The sequence below is a fragment of the Schistocerca americana genome, chromosome 3, assembly GCF_021461395.2.
Source record: "Schistocerca americana isolate TAMUIC-IGC-003095 chromosome 3, iqSchAmer2.1, whole genome shotgun sequence".
NCBI classification, from domain to species: Eukaryota; Metazoa; Arthropoda; class Insecta; order Orthoptera; family Acrididae; genus Schistocerca; species Schistocerca americana.
Window position 1 is genome coordinate 415688194 of NC_060121.1, and position 18930 is coordinate 415707123.

Consider the following 18930-nt stretch of genomic DNA (forward strand, 5'->3'; position numbering starts at 1 on the left):
ATATCTCTGAAGCGCCAACTCACCAGGAGTCAGTAGGAGGTATGACTTTGTACCACTTTGATTTTTCTCCACAATTTTGAGCTTATTTATCATCCTCTTCTTGTACACTTCATTGTTACGCTAATTAGTTTGATAAATTCAGCACTTATGTTGAAGTCATAACAGGCATCTGTTTCTGCTAACCCCTTGGAATGGAGAAGTCCTGAAATTGTTCCACTGGTCAATTGATTCCTTGTCATGGTTTTCGCTCTATTCACTGCAGAAAACGCTCTTTCAGTGCTAGCCGATGAATGAGGCAAGCACAAGAGTGCGATCATTAATTTAGGTGATTTTGGAAACAATAGTTCTCTGTCCACATTCTTTATATCTCGAACTGCAATAGAGAACACGGTTGAATCTGTGGTGACAATATTAATAACATTATTTCGCAGCTTTCTCCACTCTTTATCTAGCTGTTGCTCCTCATTGTCTCCAATTAAATTCAGAAAAGGCGATGGAAGCCAAAATCTTGATGAAATAGATTTGTTGTTCACATTTTCAGGGTCAAGAGCTTCTAAGTCCTTGAACTAATTGTGATCAAAATGAAAACTGTTGTAATTTTGTCCAACACCTTCGATGTGTATATCTAAGAATAGAAACTTGAAATCTTTCACTTCCTTGATGCTTGGGTTTCGGCTTTTGGCTACTGTCAAAGGAACTGTAGCACCAAAACAATATCATCTAAAGGTATTTATACTGCATGTCCTCCAGCATTGTTTAGGGAAGGTATTCATCTTTTATAAAACAGTGCATAATTATCCTCAGTGTACTATCTATTATGCAGTAAATAACGTGAATTTGTGGTGATTCACACTGCGTTTTTAAATTCAAATTGTAGAATAAAGGTAATATGAAATCCAGAAACTGAAGAAACAGTTTTGTAGTTAGACTGTTCGACATCAGCAATACAGTTTCACAGGAAAGAAACTATTCACTCAAGACGACATCGATAAAATACAGATTAAAGGCCTCGTATTGCTCCAGAAGTCGACCAACAACCAACTTTAAAGAAAGCCAGCATGTTTGACCTGGATGTAGTATCTTGTAAGGTTTCAAGTTTACGAAATCTTGAAATTCCCTCAGCTCAGCTATGTGCTTAGGACTTGATCGAAAACAGCTGTAAACATTTCTTGCAATGTCTTCAATTCATCTAGCCAGTTTGAGACATACATAGGAAGCACAAGATGCAAATGAATGACACATGCATTTCATTGTGGAAAGATGTGTTATGTCCTTCTCTCAGCAATGTCTTTAAGGAATGTTAGGCCCCTATTATTGCATTTCCACCTCCTTTATCAAAACCTGTTCCCTTTGTATGGTATCTCATGGTGATTCAAAATTGTGACGATACTTTCATTCAGAGAACTTGTGTTAGCGTCATTCAGAGGAATAGGCCCAAGAAACTCGCCATTGATTTTACCATTTGTCATTACACGAGCTACCATACATATATGATTTGTTCATCCCTTGCCAATGGACTCGTGTACAATAAGGGGAAATGTGTCTCTTTTGAGAAGTTCAGTGAGTTGAATAAAACTTTCCTTCCCAGTCACATTACTTACACAGAAGAGCCAGTGAAATTGGTACATCTCTCTAATATCATGTACGGCCTCTGAGAGAATGCAGAAGTGCCTCAGCAAGATGTTACATGAACTCAACTAATGTCAGAAGTAGTGGCGGAGAGAACTGACATCATGAATCTGCAGGGCTGTCTATAAATCCGTAAGAGTACGAGGGAATGGAGATCTCTTCTAAACAGCATGTTGCAAGACATCCTAAATATGCTCAATAATGTTTATGTCTGAGGAGTTTGGTGGCCAGCGAAAGTGTTTAAACTCAGATGAGTGTTCCTGGAACCACTCTGTAGCAATTCTGGACGTGTGGGTGGTCGCATTGTCCTGCTGGAATTACCCAAGTCTGTTGGAATGCACAATGGACATGAATGGATGCAGGTGATCAGACAGGATGCTTATGTACGTTCAACCTGTCAGAGTCGTTTCTAGACATACCAGTGTTCCCATATCACTCCACTTGCACATGCCCCACACCATTATGCAGCCTCCACCAGTTTGAAGAGTCCCCTGGTGACATGCAGGGTCCATGGATTCATGAGGTTGTCTCTGTACCTGTACACGCCCTTGCACTCGATACAATTTGAAACGAGACTCCTCAGACCAGGCAACATGTTTCCAGTCATCAACAGTCCCAGGGGGCCCAGCCGAGGCATAAAGCTGTGTGTAGTGCAATCATTAAGGGTGCACAAGTGGGTCTTCAGCTCCAAAAGCCCATCTTGATGATGTTTCATTGAATGGTTCGAACGCTGACACATGTTGATGGCCTAGCATTGAAAGTTTCGTAAGAGTTACACTTCTGCCACGTTGAACGATTCTCTTCAGTCCTCGTTGATCCCACTGTTGCTGGATCTTTTTCGGTCGCAGCGATGTGGGAGATCCAATGTTTCACCAGATTCCCGATATTCATGGTACACTCGTGAAATGGTCGTAAGGGAAAATCCCCACTTCATCGCTACCTCGGAGTGTTGTGTCCACCGCTCGTGCACCGATTATAACACCACTTCCAAACTCATTTAAATCTTGATAAGCTGCCATTGTAGCAGCAGTAATCGATCTAACTACAGCGCCAGACATTTGTTGTCATATATGGGCGTTGCCTACCGCAGCGCCGTATCCCACCTATTTACATACAGTATCTCAGTCTTTGAATACGCATACCTTTAGCAGTTTCTTTAGCGTTTCAGTGTATAATTTCTGTTAATTTTGTTGTCTCGCACTCGACATACCTTGCAATTTCAGATTCTGGACACACTTCTTTTATCAGATAGGGCAAGTGCTCCATTGGTAGATCGTGTCCACAAACAAAACTAGCGAGACGTATTTCACCTTCATGGGCACTTCCACTTAATTTGGTTCTAACGTTCACAGAAGGTCATTTCAGTTAATTTAAGCTATATGGCGACAGTACTACAATTTTCACTGTTATATGTTTCTTCAGATCACTCTTCCCGGACTTGAGACGCAAGTGATGATCACACGTTGAACAATAAGCACAAACGGAACCTCTGTGTGATTAACCCACGAAAAAGAGGTTTTTCCCCCGTTCTTTAATTATATTTCGTGTTGTATTTTGTCTTTCTATTTCGTATCTTTCTCTTTGAGACTTCGGAATCACTACTTGTATCCGTATTTAACTATTTAATGCTGAACCTACATAGCCATCCAAATTGAGATACTTTCAGCTCAAACGAAATTATGTGCAACTGCAATCGGCTCTGGTTTATTCCCATCATCGGCGATTACCAGTTACAAGCTGGGGATTTATATTTATGGTATTATATGGTTCGAGCAATACCATGTATTACATCATAAAAAATTAAAATTAAAAATCGTAAGATTTCGGAGGAAATCCGTATTTCCGACGGAACACGAAAAACAGGAAGTTGGAAATGTTGCTCACCGCGCTCATACTCGATACGACCACAAAAGTCGATAGACATCTCAGACCCCGACGGGCGAAAGCGTAAGTGAGCAGTGAGCATTTACACGTCATGGTGACATCAAGGACAAGTGTTACAGAGGTGAATCCAGAGAGGTCATTACTTAACAGGGAAGTCATTGGGTGACTCTATTTAGCTTCTCCCGTTCACGAGCCAGATGACGTAATCTCTAAAGATGAAGGAGTACAACATGGAGGTAGAATGCCGAATCACTTTGTACAAGGCACTTTGCCGCCACCATAGATATTAGTCGTACGTGACTCTATGGTTAAACTTCTGCGACAGTATTATCATATCATAGAGTTGTTGCTTGCTGGATGTATGCAGTTGATTCGGGTTTACTAAAGTTTGAAAGCCGCAATGTCATACCCGGTGAGTATAATAGCCGTTGTATGATAAAGTCCTTAATAAGGATCATATATATTGAAACCGCTACATCTGTCAGTGACAATTTGTTGCGTATAAATATTGGTAGTGGGTACTGACAGAAAGATTCAGTTACGTGTGATTTGCTGTCATAGCAGAATCTGAGCTATGCTGGTTATGGAGGCGCTCAACCCAATAGTGGCTATCCCGGTAACACTGGTTACCCAGGACAGCAAGCTCCAAGTTCAGCTGGTTATCCTGGACAGCAAGCTCCAGGTTCATACTCTGGCGGTGCAGGTTATCCAAACGCACAGCAGCCCTATGCTGGAGGACAGCCACAGGCCGGATTTGGTGGCCAACCATCGAATTATGGCTCTTACCCAGGAGGATACGACGGAGTAAGTCCTGAAGTACAACAGTGGTTCAATGCCGTCGATGTTGACCGCTCAGGAAAAATATCAGCAAAGGAATTACGGGCGGCACTTGTAAATGGCCAGGGAAAGAATTTTAGTGAGACAGCGTGTGCGCTAATGATAGGTGAGTTATAGTCAATGTCTCTAAGGTGTAAATATTTACAATTGTGTGTTCGATTAGTTGTCGTAAAAATTTGTATTTTCATTTTGTTACAGCTTGCACAGTGACAAATTACTTCTCATTAACTGCCTTATTATGTAACAGAGTTGTGTGTGTCTTTGTAGACTCAAAACGAAATTGTCACCTACTAATCTAACGTAGACCTCGGGGGGGGGGGGGGGGGGCTACAGATCAGTCTTTCACTGTACCTCACCGTATCCAAGATTTCAACGGGGTCCAATATTAATGTCGAACCCGCTATTATTTATTGTAAGATTTCGTTGGTAGGATCCTAATTTAGTCTGTGGGATCGTTAAATGTTGCATGGTCCACTAGTAGCTTACTTCTTTCTCATGTAAATGTGTTAAGACAACAATGTTTCTCATGATTTTGTATCGGTTGGCGATGTATTAGTAGTAGTGTCCTGACAATGATACAACAGCGAAAAAAGTCATAATCACCTGGAAAAAAGTGGGAAGCATACAAAGTAGTTTGATGTAAGACAAGGTTCCTCACTTCATCCACTTCAGTGTATTGTATTTATCAGTTTTCTATCCCAAAGCATTCTAAAGTGTCTACCAGTTATGTTGGCTGGTGACATCGATATACTTTCTTTGAATCACTGTGTTAATGAACTGTGTAGCACTATTTTTGTTACAAACACTAATCTGGTTGTTAAACACAGACAAACTGTTATTGAATGAGTACAAAACTGTGTATGAATTTTCGCCCATCACGTGTAGTTTTGTCAGGATAAACAATGTCAGATTTGAAAACCTACCTGTAAACAAAGAGAGAACCTCTAAATTCCTTGGAATGTAAATATGATATTCTCTGGGGGATACATAAAAAAGGTTGGTAAATAGATTGAGGAATTTGCTCTACCCTTTTCACATCCTGAGTAAGTGTTTAGAGTGGTCGGCACTTCACTCACCTGCATATCCTGAGCTGACAGTACTTGGTGTAGCCAGATGATTACCCATCCAGCTACAAAACAGTCATGACATTGCTAAACTTTGGTGACAAGGGGAGAACCAGTGTTTATGGTGTGGCAAAATTGTTGGCGTCCCATGGCGCTGAGACACTAAAATGTGTATTCCTTGCACTTGTACACTGCCTTCCATTTTGATGTGTTACACACAGGGATATAATTATTACATAGATATGAATACTTAGTCAAGTGCCTCTCTCTTCCATCACCATCTTTCTCTGGAGTTCAGTATCTTGCTATTTATTTATATTTACAAAACAGTGTGCTTTATTCATGAAAATATACCACAAATCGGTTTGAGACCAGCCTTTTTCAATGATGCATCTATAAATAGTCAATGACTTCATAAAGGATACAGAATGTACGCGTATTCAGTGGCTTTATAAAGGACACAGCAGTGTAAGGCCCATGGGAGTTACGAGAATGCAGGTGTTCTCAGCGAATCTCGGTGATAAAATCGTCTTGGGTTGACAGTCACCTGAAGATGGCAAGTAAGAAACTTGTTGAAATGTTGCATTGACTCAGCTGTCAACCCGAGAAGATTTTATCATCATATGGGAGTTGCTATACAAGCTAGCTGAAACCTTAATGGAGAAAGATTCAGAAAAAAAAGTTGAAATGTTACTTAAGAAGAACTGTATCTATAAAATAGAATAGTTTAGTTTGCCAGCCTAAACTAACAGAGCAGAGTATTCTCTTACTGTAAGTTTGTAGATGATTAATTCACTCTGCAGGTGTTACATATTCTTATTACGAATCTAAAATAATAAAATTAAATGTTTCCTTAAATACTATTAGGGGTAGATGATTTATTTCATTGTTCAAATGTTGCTTTTTCTTATTATGAATTTATTTTAAGTGTAACTGTGACTTGTCTCATATTTTTCTTCTTATTGTCAATTGTTCATAATATGGAAATACAGAAGCGTCCGATCCTGCCCGTCTGCTTTGACCCATGATGTCACAAATATGGCAGATACAACCATAAACCACGATTCCAATATGGCGCATATAAAGTCTGTATGTACACATTATGAGGACGAAAATACATCGAAAAACAAACACACCCACTTTCCACAAAAAGCCTAATGACACTAATGGGACAAGTGCGGGAAATGGGGTGTTTTTTAGGAGGGGGCAAACTAAATACAAACAAATTTAGACACCCACCCCCACAAAAAACGACGAAAAATCGACATCACAAAGCACCCCCAATTCCACTAAACACAGTATCATCTGGAATCGGACACTTCCCTTGACCTCTATAGCTCAACAGCAGCTCCCAATCCCATAAATTAGGATCAAACACTTCCCTTGGCCTATATAGCTCAAAAACATCTCCCGATACCAATATCAACATACACAGCCACACGTTGGGGTTGAACACTTCCATTGACCTGTGCACTTAATTTTATCCGATTGATTTTACTAAAATTACCACACGATGTACAGCGAACAACACTAAATTAACCTTGACACAAAATCATTAACTCACTGAAACGAATTCTACTACAAACACAGCCAACACTCGAACAATTCTGGATAATGAGCAAAAGCAAACTGAGCCCATTACACCACACAAACGAAAACCCTGAACATACCACCAGAGAGCACAACAAGACGACATCTACAAACACGCCACACTCACAAACCAAACTCCACGCCGTCAGACGTCACACACGATAACACCCTTACGTCATGGGTCAAAGCCGACGCGTGGGATCGGACACTTCTGTCGACCCCGTAATATTTATACAAATTGGAAACAATATGTAGAAAAAGACAGATTGCTTTGTACGGTAAAGAAGACACATTAAGTAGCAGACAGGCACAAGTAAAAGACACTTACTTAAAACTTTCGGCTGCAGCCGTCATCAGTAAAAGAGATACACATCATTCATAGACACAAGCAAGCACACCTCATGCAGGCTTGGGTGCCAAATCCAGCATCTGGGGCCAGAGGAGTTGGTCAGCTGCGTATGAGGGGTGCTTGTTTGTGTGAATGAAGTGTGTGTGTGTGTGTGTGTGTGTGTGTGTGTGTGTGTGTGTGTGTGTGTTTTTCTCTTTTATTGATGAAGGCTGTGACCGAAAGCTTTATGTAAGTGTCTTTTAATTGTGTCTGTCTGCAATTTAACGTGTCTTCTTTACGGTAAGTAGCCATCTGTTTTTTCTTACGTTCTTGCTATTTCTTCCTGGTGTTCACACTGTTTGACTTTGTGTCTGTGATTCACTGTTTTATTTTGTAACTGTGATTTGCCCCACATCCATAATCTAACAACACCCAACAGTATTTCTGGGATCAACACAAGTCAAATCGGTGCACGTGAATAGATGAATATATTAGCCAGTCAAAAGCCGGGCCGATAAATAAATATGCCTCATTTGTGAAAGGGAGTGCTGGGTTGATCCACAGCATAAACTTTACTGCAGTTTAAATTTTGAACTCTGCTTACAAAGAGAGGAAAGGTCAGCTTGTTTATTATTCTAACTGTGAATTTTACGTATTCCGTGTCTCCATGTCTTCTTTCTTTCTCACCTCTAAATATAAAGTAGAGATTAGTGTTTCCTGCATTTATTTTTGTGTACATCACAATTTGCAAAGAATCGTGATAAGAATCAAATTCTGCGGAAAGGGGCAAGCTAGTGGCAAATGTGAAAACAAGATACTGAACAAATAACAAAAATAGTAGTGTGCTGAGAAGCGGCAGTGGGCGGGGGGACATAATCATTAGTACTCATTTGGATAAACATGCACTTACATGGTTTTTCCATTTAATGTTGCAGTTGGTGACTGTTTGTGCGTGAATTATGGGAAGTGAACATGATGAATGAATAGTCTGATGGTTAGATATGGTGGCAGAAACAGTGAGAAAATGGTGTTCAGTAAACTTCCGTCATGGTGTGGAGTGTATGAAATTATGCGGTGGCACAATAGAATATACTGTGCAGAATATTGTCGTGTAAAATAGAATATTTAATAAAATTTAAACTGTAGTCTTAGGTTCCTGTGTAACCACTACCTTGGAAACCAGGACACTTCAAAATAGCCCACAGAGTTTTTGAAATGATGATTGGGCTACACTAAACATCAGTCCATCACCACAGCCGGTTTCCCTCCAGTTATATTTTTGTTCGCTTTGCCAACCTGCAACCACACTGTAACATTAGGAATACAAACCAGTATTCCTAAAAGTCCTGTACGTGTTGAGAAACATACATTATGATAAATACATATGAAAACCACTAACCAACTTTATAATCCACAATGGACATATTAGTAATTGTCAGTCTCGTGATTTCTGTATCAAAAACAGGAGTAATAAGTTTGCATCTTCAGCTAAAACAAATCATTAGATTCACCAATTCTCAGTGGCTACTGTATACTATCGTGTAATTGACTATGGCCAACAGAAATGATTTGCTAACCACACCACGTAGCAGAGGAGCTACCAAAACTCAAGTGCACCTTACCATTGTTTTGTATGAGTGTGAAATCTAAGTGTAAAGTTTAAAACTAGATGATAAGAGCATGCTAATATGAAGAATGCAATTAAAATACATAAGTTGCAATTTGCAAGAAAATGCTGTGAGACGGTGTGGCCATCTGGATACAATTTTCGTAACTTAGCTTATGTCGTGACCACACATTTCTTTTTCATCAAGTGTTTTGACTTTGTCATTTTCAAAGGCTACAAAAATATGATACATTTCACCATGGATAAGACATATTACCACGACTAGAACATGGCTTCGTAGCTTAGATACATTGTATCATGTCGACATTCTCGAGCACGATACAAATACAAACTGCTACCAAACGAAAATTTTGGAAGCAAAGTGGACTAAGCTGCTAGGCAGTGGTCAGTATGTGGTACAGTATCTGTTTACAATCACAGTGTGTTACAGATTCTTTTATCTAATACTTAGGAAGAATGCGCTGATAGGCGCTGGGGCCAACTGTCTGTTAACAGACAAATCTTATTGTTTTATTTACAACTTACAGCACAGAAATTACTACCATTAGTGAAAGTTCATAAATATTTAATAAGAGTTGAAGTTACATAGATTGCTAGAGGGTTGTTAGGGAATTGATTAAAGTTGACACACTTACGATACCGTACATAAAATCATCTATGGTTGTACAACCGTTAAATTGTTTTCTGCGACTAAAAAACATTGTAGATTGCCATGTTGCAATTATGGAAAGGGGGAAGGGTCAAGGGGAACAGAATATTAATCTTAAAATATTAAAGAATCCTGTAAAACTGGTTCACACCATATAGCGGAGATGCTGAGTTGCAGATATGCACAACAAAAAGACTGTCACAAATAAATGAAGCTTTTGACCATTAAGGTCTTAATCAGCAATAGGCGTAGACACACACAACACAGGTGTGTGTGTGTGTGTGTGTGTGTGTGTGTGTGTGTGTGTGTGTGTGTGTGTGTGTGTGTGCGTGCGCCCACTAGCGCATCTATTGTTGACGAAGACCTTAATGGCTGAAAGCTTCATTTATTTGTGACAGTCTTTTTGTTGTGCATATCTGCAACTCAGCATCTCCGCTATATGGTGTGAAACAGTTTGGTGAATTGCAACTTTCCTTTTCATAATATTGTTACATTCCATCCTGGATTTTTCATTGTTTGATTGCTGTAAACTGTTTGTAATACTGTGACTACAAATATTTATAAAATGACATCTGAAATAAAATAATGCGAAAGTGTTGTAAAGCAGTTATAGTAGTGCTGTTGTCAACAGTTTTCAACGTTTGCCATGCAGTGTTAGGTGCTTATAAATACTCTATCGGCATGCTTAAGATAACGTACATAAGATGTTCTATGTTTGTATGACCATAAAATTGTTTTCCTGTAAACAACAAGCATTGTAGAATGCCGTGACACAAATTAAAGAATGGGGGAAGAAATGCACGATATTAATCTTGGCGTATTAAAAATCCTATAAAACTGTTTGTAGTACTGTGACTAAAAATTTTGTAAGGTGTTAACTTTAAGTAAAATAATGCAAGTGCATAATTGTCTGATACCATTTTTGTGTTGTACTTTTGTATCTATTGAAAATGATGGAAAGTCAAAACGTGTAATGTTGATGAGAAATAAAAGTATGGTCAAGACATAAGTAAAGTTATTAAAATTGTAAATTACATAACCTTTTGAGAGTATCCAACTCTAACAGTTTTGTGCAATGTATCGTGGTAATAAATCTCCCACGACATTTGTAGGCTTGCCTTGTAAGTATTAAGTCACACAATCTGAGCTCAGAGAGGCAACAGATATATGAGACAAAATGTTCATCTTATCAGACAATTGTATATGAAGGCAAGCATTACAATTTCCACCATAGAGATTGATGTTTAGATTAAAACTATATAATTAGCTACTAATTAAATTGTGAAATCATTATTACTCTATATTAAAGGACCAAACAAATATATTTTATAAAACTGCATCTTCACTTCAAATTATAGAAAGAATACCATAGTACTGAAGTGTCATGTCTTTGTATCCCCATATTCACTGCCCCATCTATACTCTGCAAACCACTGTGAAGTGCGTGGCAGAGGATATGACCCATTGTACCAGTTATTATGGTGTCTTTCTGGTCCATTCATGTATGGAGTGCAGGAAGAATGAGTGTTTAAATGCCTCTGTTTCTGCTGTAATGAATCTAATCTTATCCCCACAATCCATACGGGAGCAATACACAGGGTATTGTAGTATATTCCTAGAGTCATCATTTAAAACAGGTTCTTGAAATTTTGTAAGTAGGCTTTCTCGGTAAAGTTTACATCTATCTTCAAGAGTCTGACGGTTAAGGTTCTTAATCTTCTCTGTGACATTCTTTCATGGCTCAAAAGAACCTGTGACCCTTCATGCTGTCTTTCTCTGCATACTTTGTTACAGGTATATTGAGACCTCTCCTTTATGCTAGAAGTTGTTTTTCCTCTTGGTAATTTTGTAATTGAGTGTACTTCATCACAGTATCTGCAGCCATCCTGCATATGATGTTATTGTTTTCTGACATTGTAAACTGCAGCAACTTGATTTGAACGAAACATTTTTGACAATGTGTGCCAGCCTAGAATTCAAACACAAATTGTGGTTAGTGAAGTATGCCTACCACTTTTTCTATTCAGACCCACTTTACTAAAGCTTCAGTTTTCCACATTACTGCCCATACCAGTAAAAGTTACATAGTAGACTCCCTTTATATTTTTCGTAATTTATATGCATTATTTATACATAACAAGCACCAGCATACCAATTGGAGAATTGTCCATTGTATATTGTAGGTTTTCTGAATGTACATTGGAGATTTAGTTTCTATAATTAAAAATGTTTTAAATGTGGCATGGATGTAGATGACATGCTACATTACAGATCATTAACCTTTACGTCGTGCTTGCATTCATTGGCTTCGCCAGGTTTTCACCTTCCAACCTAACTTAGACATCTGGCTATGCTACAGTTTGTCGCCCCAACAAAGAGTTTAAAAAGGTGGGTGGATGTCCACTATTACACTCTAGCCCCTTAGGTTCAGCAGGTTTTTAACTTTTTGATGTTCATTGCATGATATATCTTGAATACAAATAAATCAACTCTTGAGATGAAAAACTATTTAACTCTCTGGTAATGGAAGTTTGCTAGACTTGGAAAAATGACTGAAATAACTCATAGCAGATTAGTGCCCTTTGATAAAAATTATATTTTGCAATAATTTTTGCATCTCAAAGTGCAATTGAGTTTTGTCTTTGTCTTATTCTTGGTGTCTTGCTTAACTTCTGTTCTCTGTTGATTAAGGTATGGTGACAATTTCTGTGTGGTTTTATTTTAATATATAGATAAGTGTACAAAATTGTTTTGTGACATGGGAGCAAGCTGTAGATAGCGTTTCATTAGCACAGAAATTGATGTGCAGTGATTAGCTGTGTGACATTGTCCGTACTGGTCAGAACCTTCTGTGGATGATGTTTGACATTTCAACAAATGTGTCTTGTTTTATTGAAAATTGATGTTATATGAAAAAAATGTGACTCAGATTATAAACTGGTTTGATGTTATACATATCACAGTGGTTGAAAAGTAAATATCAGGAACTCTCATGAACCAACTTGTTTCTACAAAAAAATACACTGTGTGACATGTATTAAATTTCAACAACCAGCAGACTATCCCAAAAATATGCTTCATGAGTACTAAAAATGGAAGATACTCAGTAGGTACACACATGCCTTTGCAGAAACAGTATGGTGGTTTATGGAATATTTATGTGGCTTTGAATTAAGTTGCTACTTCATCAGCCATATTCATCTCTTGAAACTGTCAGAGAACCATGTGGGTGGTTGGTGATTCAGAACATTGTGTGTTTTTTAGGACCTCAAACACCTAATTTTTTGTGCCAGGTTTATTACAAGGGATGATCAAAAAGTTTGTTTGAAGGCTGTGTAATCTAGAATTGGTATGCCAGTCAGGCAAAATCACCGTGAGCAGTGATGTAATCATCACACTCATGCATTGTAAATAATACAGTGTGATCCATGGCTAAGCTCATTTCTAGAGCAACAGATTTTTATCTGCCACAGTAACTTTGTTGGTTAGTGACTGTACTGCTGTACCAAGTCTTCTATGCTTTCTGTGCCACCCATGAACATGTGAAAATGAGATGGGATTCCCACCATTGTAACTTCCTGATTTAATGAATGGTTTTTTTCTTGTTTTGCCACTTCATAAAATGACAATCCAGTTTGGCTGTTGGTTTATGCATTGAAAACAACCTCTTGCAAATTCTGTGATCTAGACACATGGCTTTCTTGTCTGATGGAAGTGTGCACCATGTGAACCAATATTTTATAGCTTTTCCTTTTCTTATGTAAAATGATATCAGTTGCTACTCTGAAAGTATAGACCAATGTGTGATCCTCTTACATTACATGCTGTGTCTTAGTGATCCACCTTTCATATTTTATTCCTAAATGTTGACAGATAAAATTGTAATTAGTTTATTTTGAATCAGAAAAATCTTAAATTATGGCATTTGCCACTCAGGTCAGTAGAACTCTAGAGATTTGAAATTGTAGGTGTGTTAACAACTAATGTAATGGATTTATGTGGAATATCCACAAATTCTCGATTAATGAGTCTGTCTGTAAAATTTAGATCACCCAATGGATTAGAGGGTATTAATTATCAGAGTTCAGTTCATATTCTGGCAATAGGTAGAAAAGTTCGGCGCAATCGACTGCTATGTCATCCTTCCTCAGTGACATCATTGGATGCGGTATGGAGAGGCGTGTGGTCAGCACACAGTGCTCCCAGACATTGTTGGGTTTCTTGACCTTGGAAGCATTACTAATCAATTGAGTAGCTCTTCAGTTGGGCTGAGGTGGCTGAGTGTATCCTGTACCAATCCTTCTACTAAGGAAAAATAGTAGCATCCTTATAAAGTTTGAAAGCAAGATGGAGATTGAAATCAAAGTGTTATCAGAGCCAAGATAAACCAAATGAATGCCTAACAGTAAATAATACAGTAGCTTTGAACTCTCTCTCTCTCTCTCTCTCTCTCTCTCTCTCTCTCTCTCTCTCTCAAGTTCCATAGACCTAATGTTTTATGAAGTTTTCAAAGAGACAGATATATCTTCATTTATAACAGTTTGTTACTCCTGGAAGTTATCAGGTTATCAGTAATGTTTGATATGTTAGGTTTGTTTGCATGTTGTGTGCAGATTGTGTTAGTGCAAATGGTTTATATTTTCACCTGCTGCATGGGGACGTAATTCCTCTGTTAACATATAATCTTTTTCTTTTGTGAAGACACCGTTTACGTAATCATTCTCATCCAGTAATTCTTTTCTTGAATGGTTAGGTTACATTGCACAGTTGAAATAAATACTTTTTTTACATTCATCTGTCTCCCTGTTCTTACAGCCGTCATTTACAACATGGCATTAACTGAAAGCACCATTGAAGCATTTAATACTACCCGCCCTTGAAAGATTAATACCATTCATGTGAACCTGTGACTGAGGCAGAAGATACCTTTATCACTTATTTGAAGATAGTTGTATGTCTTATCAGTCTAATTACCCTTGAAGGAGAGAGAGTTAAATGTATAATTGTTGTTTTTGTCACAGGCATGTTTGACCAAGACAAAAGTGGAACAATTGATGTCAAAGAATTTCAGCTTTTATACAATTACATAAATCAGTGGCTTGCAACATTCAGAAGTTATGACAAAGATGGTTCTGGAAGCATTGAAGAACACGAGTTGAACCAAGGTGAGTTCCATTTGCAAATTATTAAATCAACATTCATTAATAACAGTGTAGCATGCCCCTCCTGTATGTGTCAGGCTATAAGATGAAAGATGTCTCATAAAAGTGTATTAGTCATTTGTCAGTGGTAAATACATGGAACATTGGATTTTCTACATAATGTTTGTTCTATCTTCTTTCTTCATCAGCCTCTGACCTTTGTCTAAGTGTGAAAACATTGGGCTGACTTAATAACCAACTCCTCTACTGATTATTTTGTCTTTTGACAATTTCCTATTTTTCAATGCTTTCTTTGTGTTTCTTTTGTTATTTATGTACTTGCTTAGTTCTTTCACCTGCAATCCAGTCCATAGATAAACTTCTTAATGTTTAATGGCATAAACATGTTAATGCCAACTTCTCCTAATTGTCGGTTTTCACTGAGTGGGATAATACTCATGCTTGCTTATCTCATTTTTACTAAGTTTTTAAAAATTTATCATTTTTTGTGTATGATACAGACTTTGATATCATCTTAATTTTTACCCTTTTCCTTAACAATGTAAATTTTACCCTTTTCCTTAACAATGTCTTGGTGCAATATCTACAGCACAGTGCTCCCAGCCCATTTTAATTTCAGTGTTCTTAAAATGGTGACACATTCAATAACTTACAGGTTAACATTTTTAGTTTGTGTCATCAAATGACAGTTCTTTAAAACCGATTTGTTTTTTATGACTTTAGCTATCTCATGGCCAAGTCCTTGAGAAATGTTTTACTGTCCTATGTTGTTAAGCTGTAAGAGCATTGCACCTTTTTGGTCCTCAAGGAAATTCATTTCTCTTGAAAAAAGTGAAAACAGCCACAGTCTTCTTCATATTAATGTTTTGTTGGCGCATGATAATTATAATTTACAGTCCTAAATGTTGCACAGATGATTGTTAAAGCATTACTGATCTTTTCATGTTTGAAACTGTTGAAAAAACTAGCTTGTCTTGGGCAGCCATGCCTCCTGTCTTGAACAATTTCCTTTTTAATTTAAAGTTTTGGATTTTAAAACATTGAAGTAATTCTGTTGCAAGTGATGTACGTACACTGATTCAATTTACCAGAAGGCAAAACTCTCTCTCTCTCTCTCTCTCTCTCTCTCTCTCTCTCTCTCTCTCTCTCTCTCTCACACACACACACACACACACACACACACACACACACACACAGAGAGAGAGAGAGAGAGAGAGAGAGAGAGAGAGAGAGAGAGAGAGAGAGAGAGATATTTGTTCTTGAAATAATTTTTAATCCAAGACAATCTCTTTCATCTGGTCATTGTGTGTCCTGATCCTTGGGCTACACACTGTTTAGTTAGACTACAGTGCTTCAGATTGTAATAACTGTAGTCACAAATAAGGGGACACTTCTGTGAAGTTGGTAATGCAGAGTGTGATGTAAAGGACATAAATTTGCAACAGCTTAAGCATGTGCCAGACATGAGCAGTTACACAAATGCTGTGTGATGGATTTGAATGATATGTGCAATAAGACATGCATTGTTGGGCAAGGTATTTTATTAAATGGAGAGAAGAGCTGCAGAATGAACTTGTAAACTTATAAAAGTAGATAACTTATAAAAGTAGAGGGGTTTGTGAAAGTAGATGAGGAAGCAAAGTGATGATAAAAAGTTATCAATGTTTGTAAGGTTTGACTTTATCTTTTCTGCCTCTTTTACCTGTGCTACGAGTGTGGTAGGATTGACTTAAATTGTAAGTGTTGGTAACAAAGCTGATTGTTAAGTACTATTTACTGTAAGATGATGTTACAGGTTTCACAGGTTATTAACTGGAATATTATTTGGAGTGCAGCAGATTGCACATTTTGTAATAGAGAAAGTAAAGTGTAATTTAGAAAAATAATTACAAAGGAGGGTCTAGACAAATCAGTAGATGTAACATATTTAGTGTTACGATAAATACAATCTAGATTATGTTGGAAATGTTGTAGATTGTACAGAATAATGGTAAAAGAATAAAAAAAATGTTTTTGTTATATAGTGAACACTGCCTATCAAGACTGAAGAAAATTAATGGTTTCTTCAAAACAGTGCTACAAATTGTGGATTTTTAGTAGTAGCTTTTCTAGATGACAGCCATCTTGCAATTTTATCACTCCAGTAAGATGTTTGATGAAGGAATGTACTATCTGTTATAGCCGTTCCCTCCCTCCCCTTACTCTCCGTACTATCTTCCTCTTACTGTAAAAGCAACAGAGAAACCAATGCTTCACTGTTCTTCTCCTCAGTGAATATTGTAACCTCATTTTCCATTAATTGGTTGGCATCATTAGTTTTAAACCAGTTAGCAATTGTTCATGAAGTTGTGAACTGTTGAAATAGAAACAAATGCCTTTTTCAGCTCTTCAGCAGATGGGATTCCGTTTCTCTCCGGATTTTGTGAAGTTTCTAGTACAAAGGAGTGATCCAAGAGAACATAAACGTATAACTGTTGATCAGTTCATTGTTATATGTGTGCAGATTCAGAGGTTTACAGGTAGATACTAAATGTGTTAAGTTTTCTTTTTAGTATGATATATCCTATAAGGTACTGTTGTTAACAAAATATCTTCCTTTATTACAGAGGCATTTCGAGCCCGCGACAAGGAAATGAGGGGTGTAATTACTATTGGATTTGAGGACTTTTTAGGCTTGGCATTGAGCTGTTCTGTATGAAGTCACTTCCGTATTATGGAAGCTTTATACCAGATGGCTATATTCTTTCAATAAACATCAATAGTTATTGCCAGAAGCTATTTTTAATACATTTCTTCTAAGCTGTGATACTGCATTCATTACCAGAGTGGTTTTTTAGAAGTACATAGTATTATTACCTTTCTATCATAGGGTACAGAATTCTCAAGGAAATTACACACATTTCTGTATTATCTCACAGAAGGTAGTGTATTATTTTTTTATTTTATTGTGATTATTTTTTTTAATCTTTTGAATGCAATTATCAATTTTTGCTTATGCTTAATGCACATCAGAATCTTCCAATAAATTTGCATAGATTTTGCTGTACTTTTTATGTAAGAGCATGGCCAATATGTATCTGTGGATTTACCACATACTTGATTATTTCAGGATGTAATCAGTTCACTTTTGTCAAAGTAATTTTTGTCTGCTAAAGTTATCATGTTAATTTTGTATTAAAAGTTGTTTATTACAACTAAGAACACTCTCCATTTTCTTTTGTTTTCCGATTTGACTACCATTGTTCCTGTATGTGCTATATACAGCAGCTTCTCTTTGAAACACAAACTCACACTCTCTCTCTCTTTTTTCCCCTTCTCTCTCACTTAAACTGCTGCATAATTATACCAAAACATCTTATACATTCCAACAACTTATATTATAATCTAGGTATCAACATTGGTGACTATACTTCCTGGAATGTTAATATTCCTGATTTTATCGAACTACAACACAAAGGTGTGTCATCAGTATGACCTTTTTGTCTGATCTGTGGTACATTGCATATGTTTAATTTTTTCATCATTCAGAGTTTCTTATCTTCATCAGGCAAAGGGTAGTGAGAGGGGTTTCATGAGGTGTGGGGACAGTGTCCCCAATTTCAGGATGCTGAATAGTCAAACCCTTGACAGAAAATATTTAGTTGTTTGTCACAGGTAATATTAAGTCACAAAGGTAGTGTTTCTTTGCAGCTGAGCAGCAATTGTAAGAGGTGTATTAAGTCTGAGTGGAAGTAGAGCACAATAAACATGTTTCTGGGTGAGGTTTGGAGGGAGATTTTGGCCTGTTTAATTCTTCTGGAAGACCTTTACATACTTCGAAAGAGACTGGGTGTCGCTACATATGCAACATCTTCAAGTGACCATGGTACATTTGAAACACTTCCTAGTGTGTGAAATGGTGGCTGTTCTTAGGAATCTTCTCCTCAGCACCAGAGTTCCAGAATTAACCAAGTGGAATTTCCTCTCCATCTTAACTTACGGATTTGCAACCACAGCCTCACTCCCCGCCCCCTCACAACCTTGTTATTTTTCTGCTCCACCCTAGTTCACTCATTGCAACCTTCCCTTATACACTATCTGATCAAAGGTATCTGGACACCTGTTAGTGGACATTAATATGAGATCTGTTCACCTTGAGCAAATCTCGTATTAACTTTGCG

At 37.5% G+C, this 18930-nt stretch overlaps 1 protein-coding gene across 2 annotated transcripts; it reads left to right on the top strand.

Annotated features, from left to right (window-relative positions):
- The first annotated feature begins 3704 nt into the window (after positions 1 to 3704).
- On the top strand, positions 3705 to 17976 carry LOC124605627 (peflin). 2 transcript variants are annotated; one of them, XM_047137441.1, is made up of 5 exons: positions 3705 to 3925; positions 4075 to 4456; positions 14630 to 14773; positions 17155 to 17289; positions 17377 to 17976. In XM_047137441.1, exons 1-5 carry the CDS (start codon positions 3914 to 3916, stop codon positions 17466 to 17468), a joined length of 765 nt encoding a protein of 254 aa, XP_046993397.1. In that variant the 5' UTR covers positions 3705 to 3913; the 3' UTR covers positions 17469 to 17976. The 2 variants fall into 2 exon arrangements, with proteins under 2 accessions (XP_046993397.1, XP_046993399.1); XM_047137443.1 differs by having other exon boundaries at positions 3716 to 3925; positions 4078 to 4456.
- The last annotated feature ends 954 nt before the right edge of the window (positions 17977 to 18930 follow it).

Bases quoted from the DNA above. Each gene is read 5' to 3' on its own strand.
- LOC124605627 (XM_047137441.1), top strand. The intron at 4,457-14,629 runs GTGAGTTATAGT...TTTTTGTCACAG, and splicing joins AGCGTGTGCGCTAATGATAG to GCATGTTTGACCAAGACAAA. The intron at 14,774-17,154 runs GTGAGTTCCATT...TGCCTTTTTCAG, and splicing joins AGAACACGAGTTGAACCAAG to CTCTTCAGCAGATGGGATTC.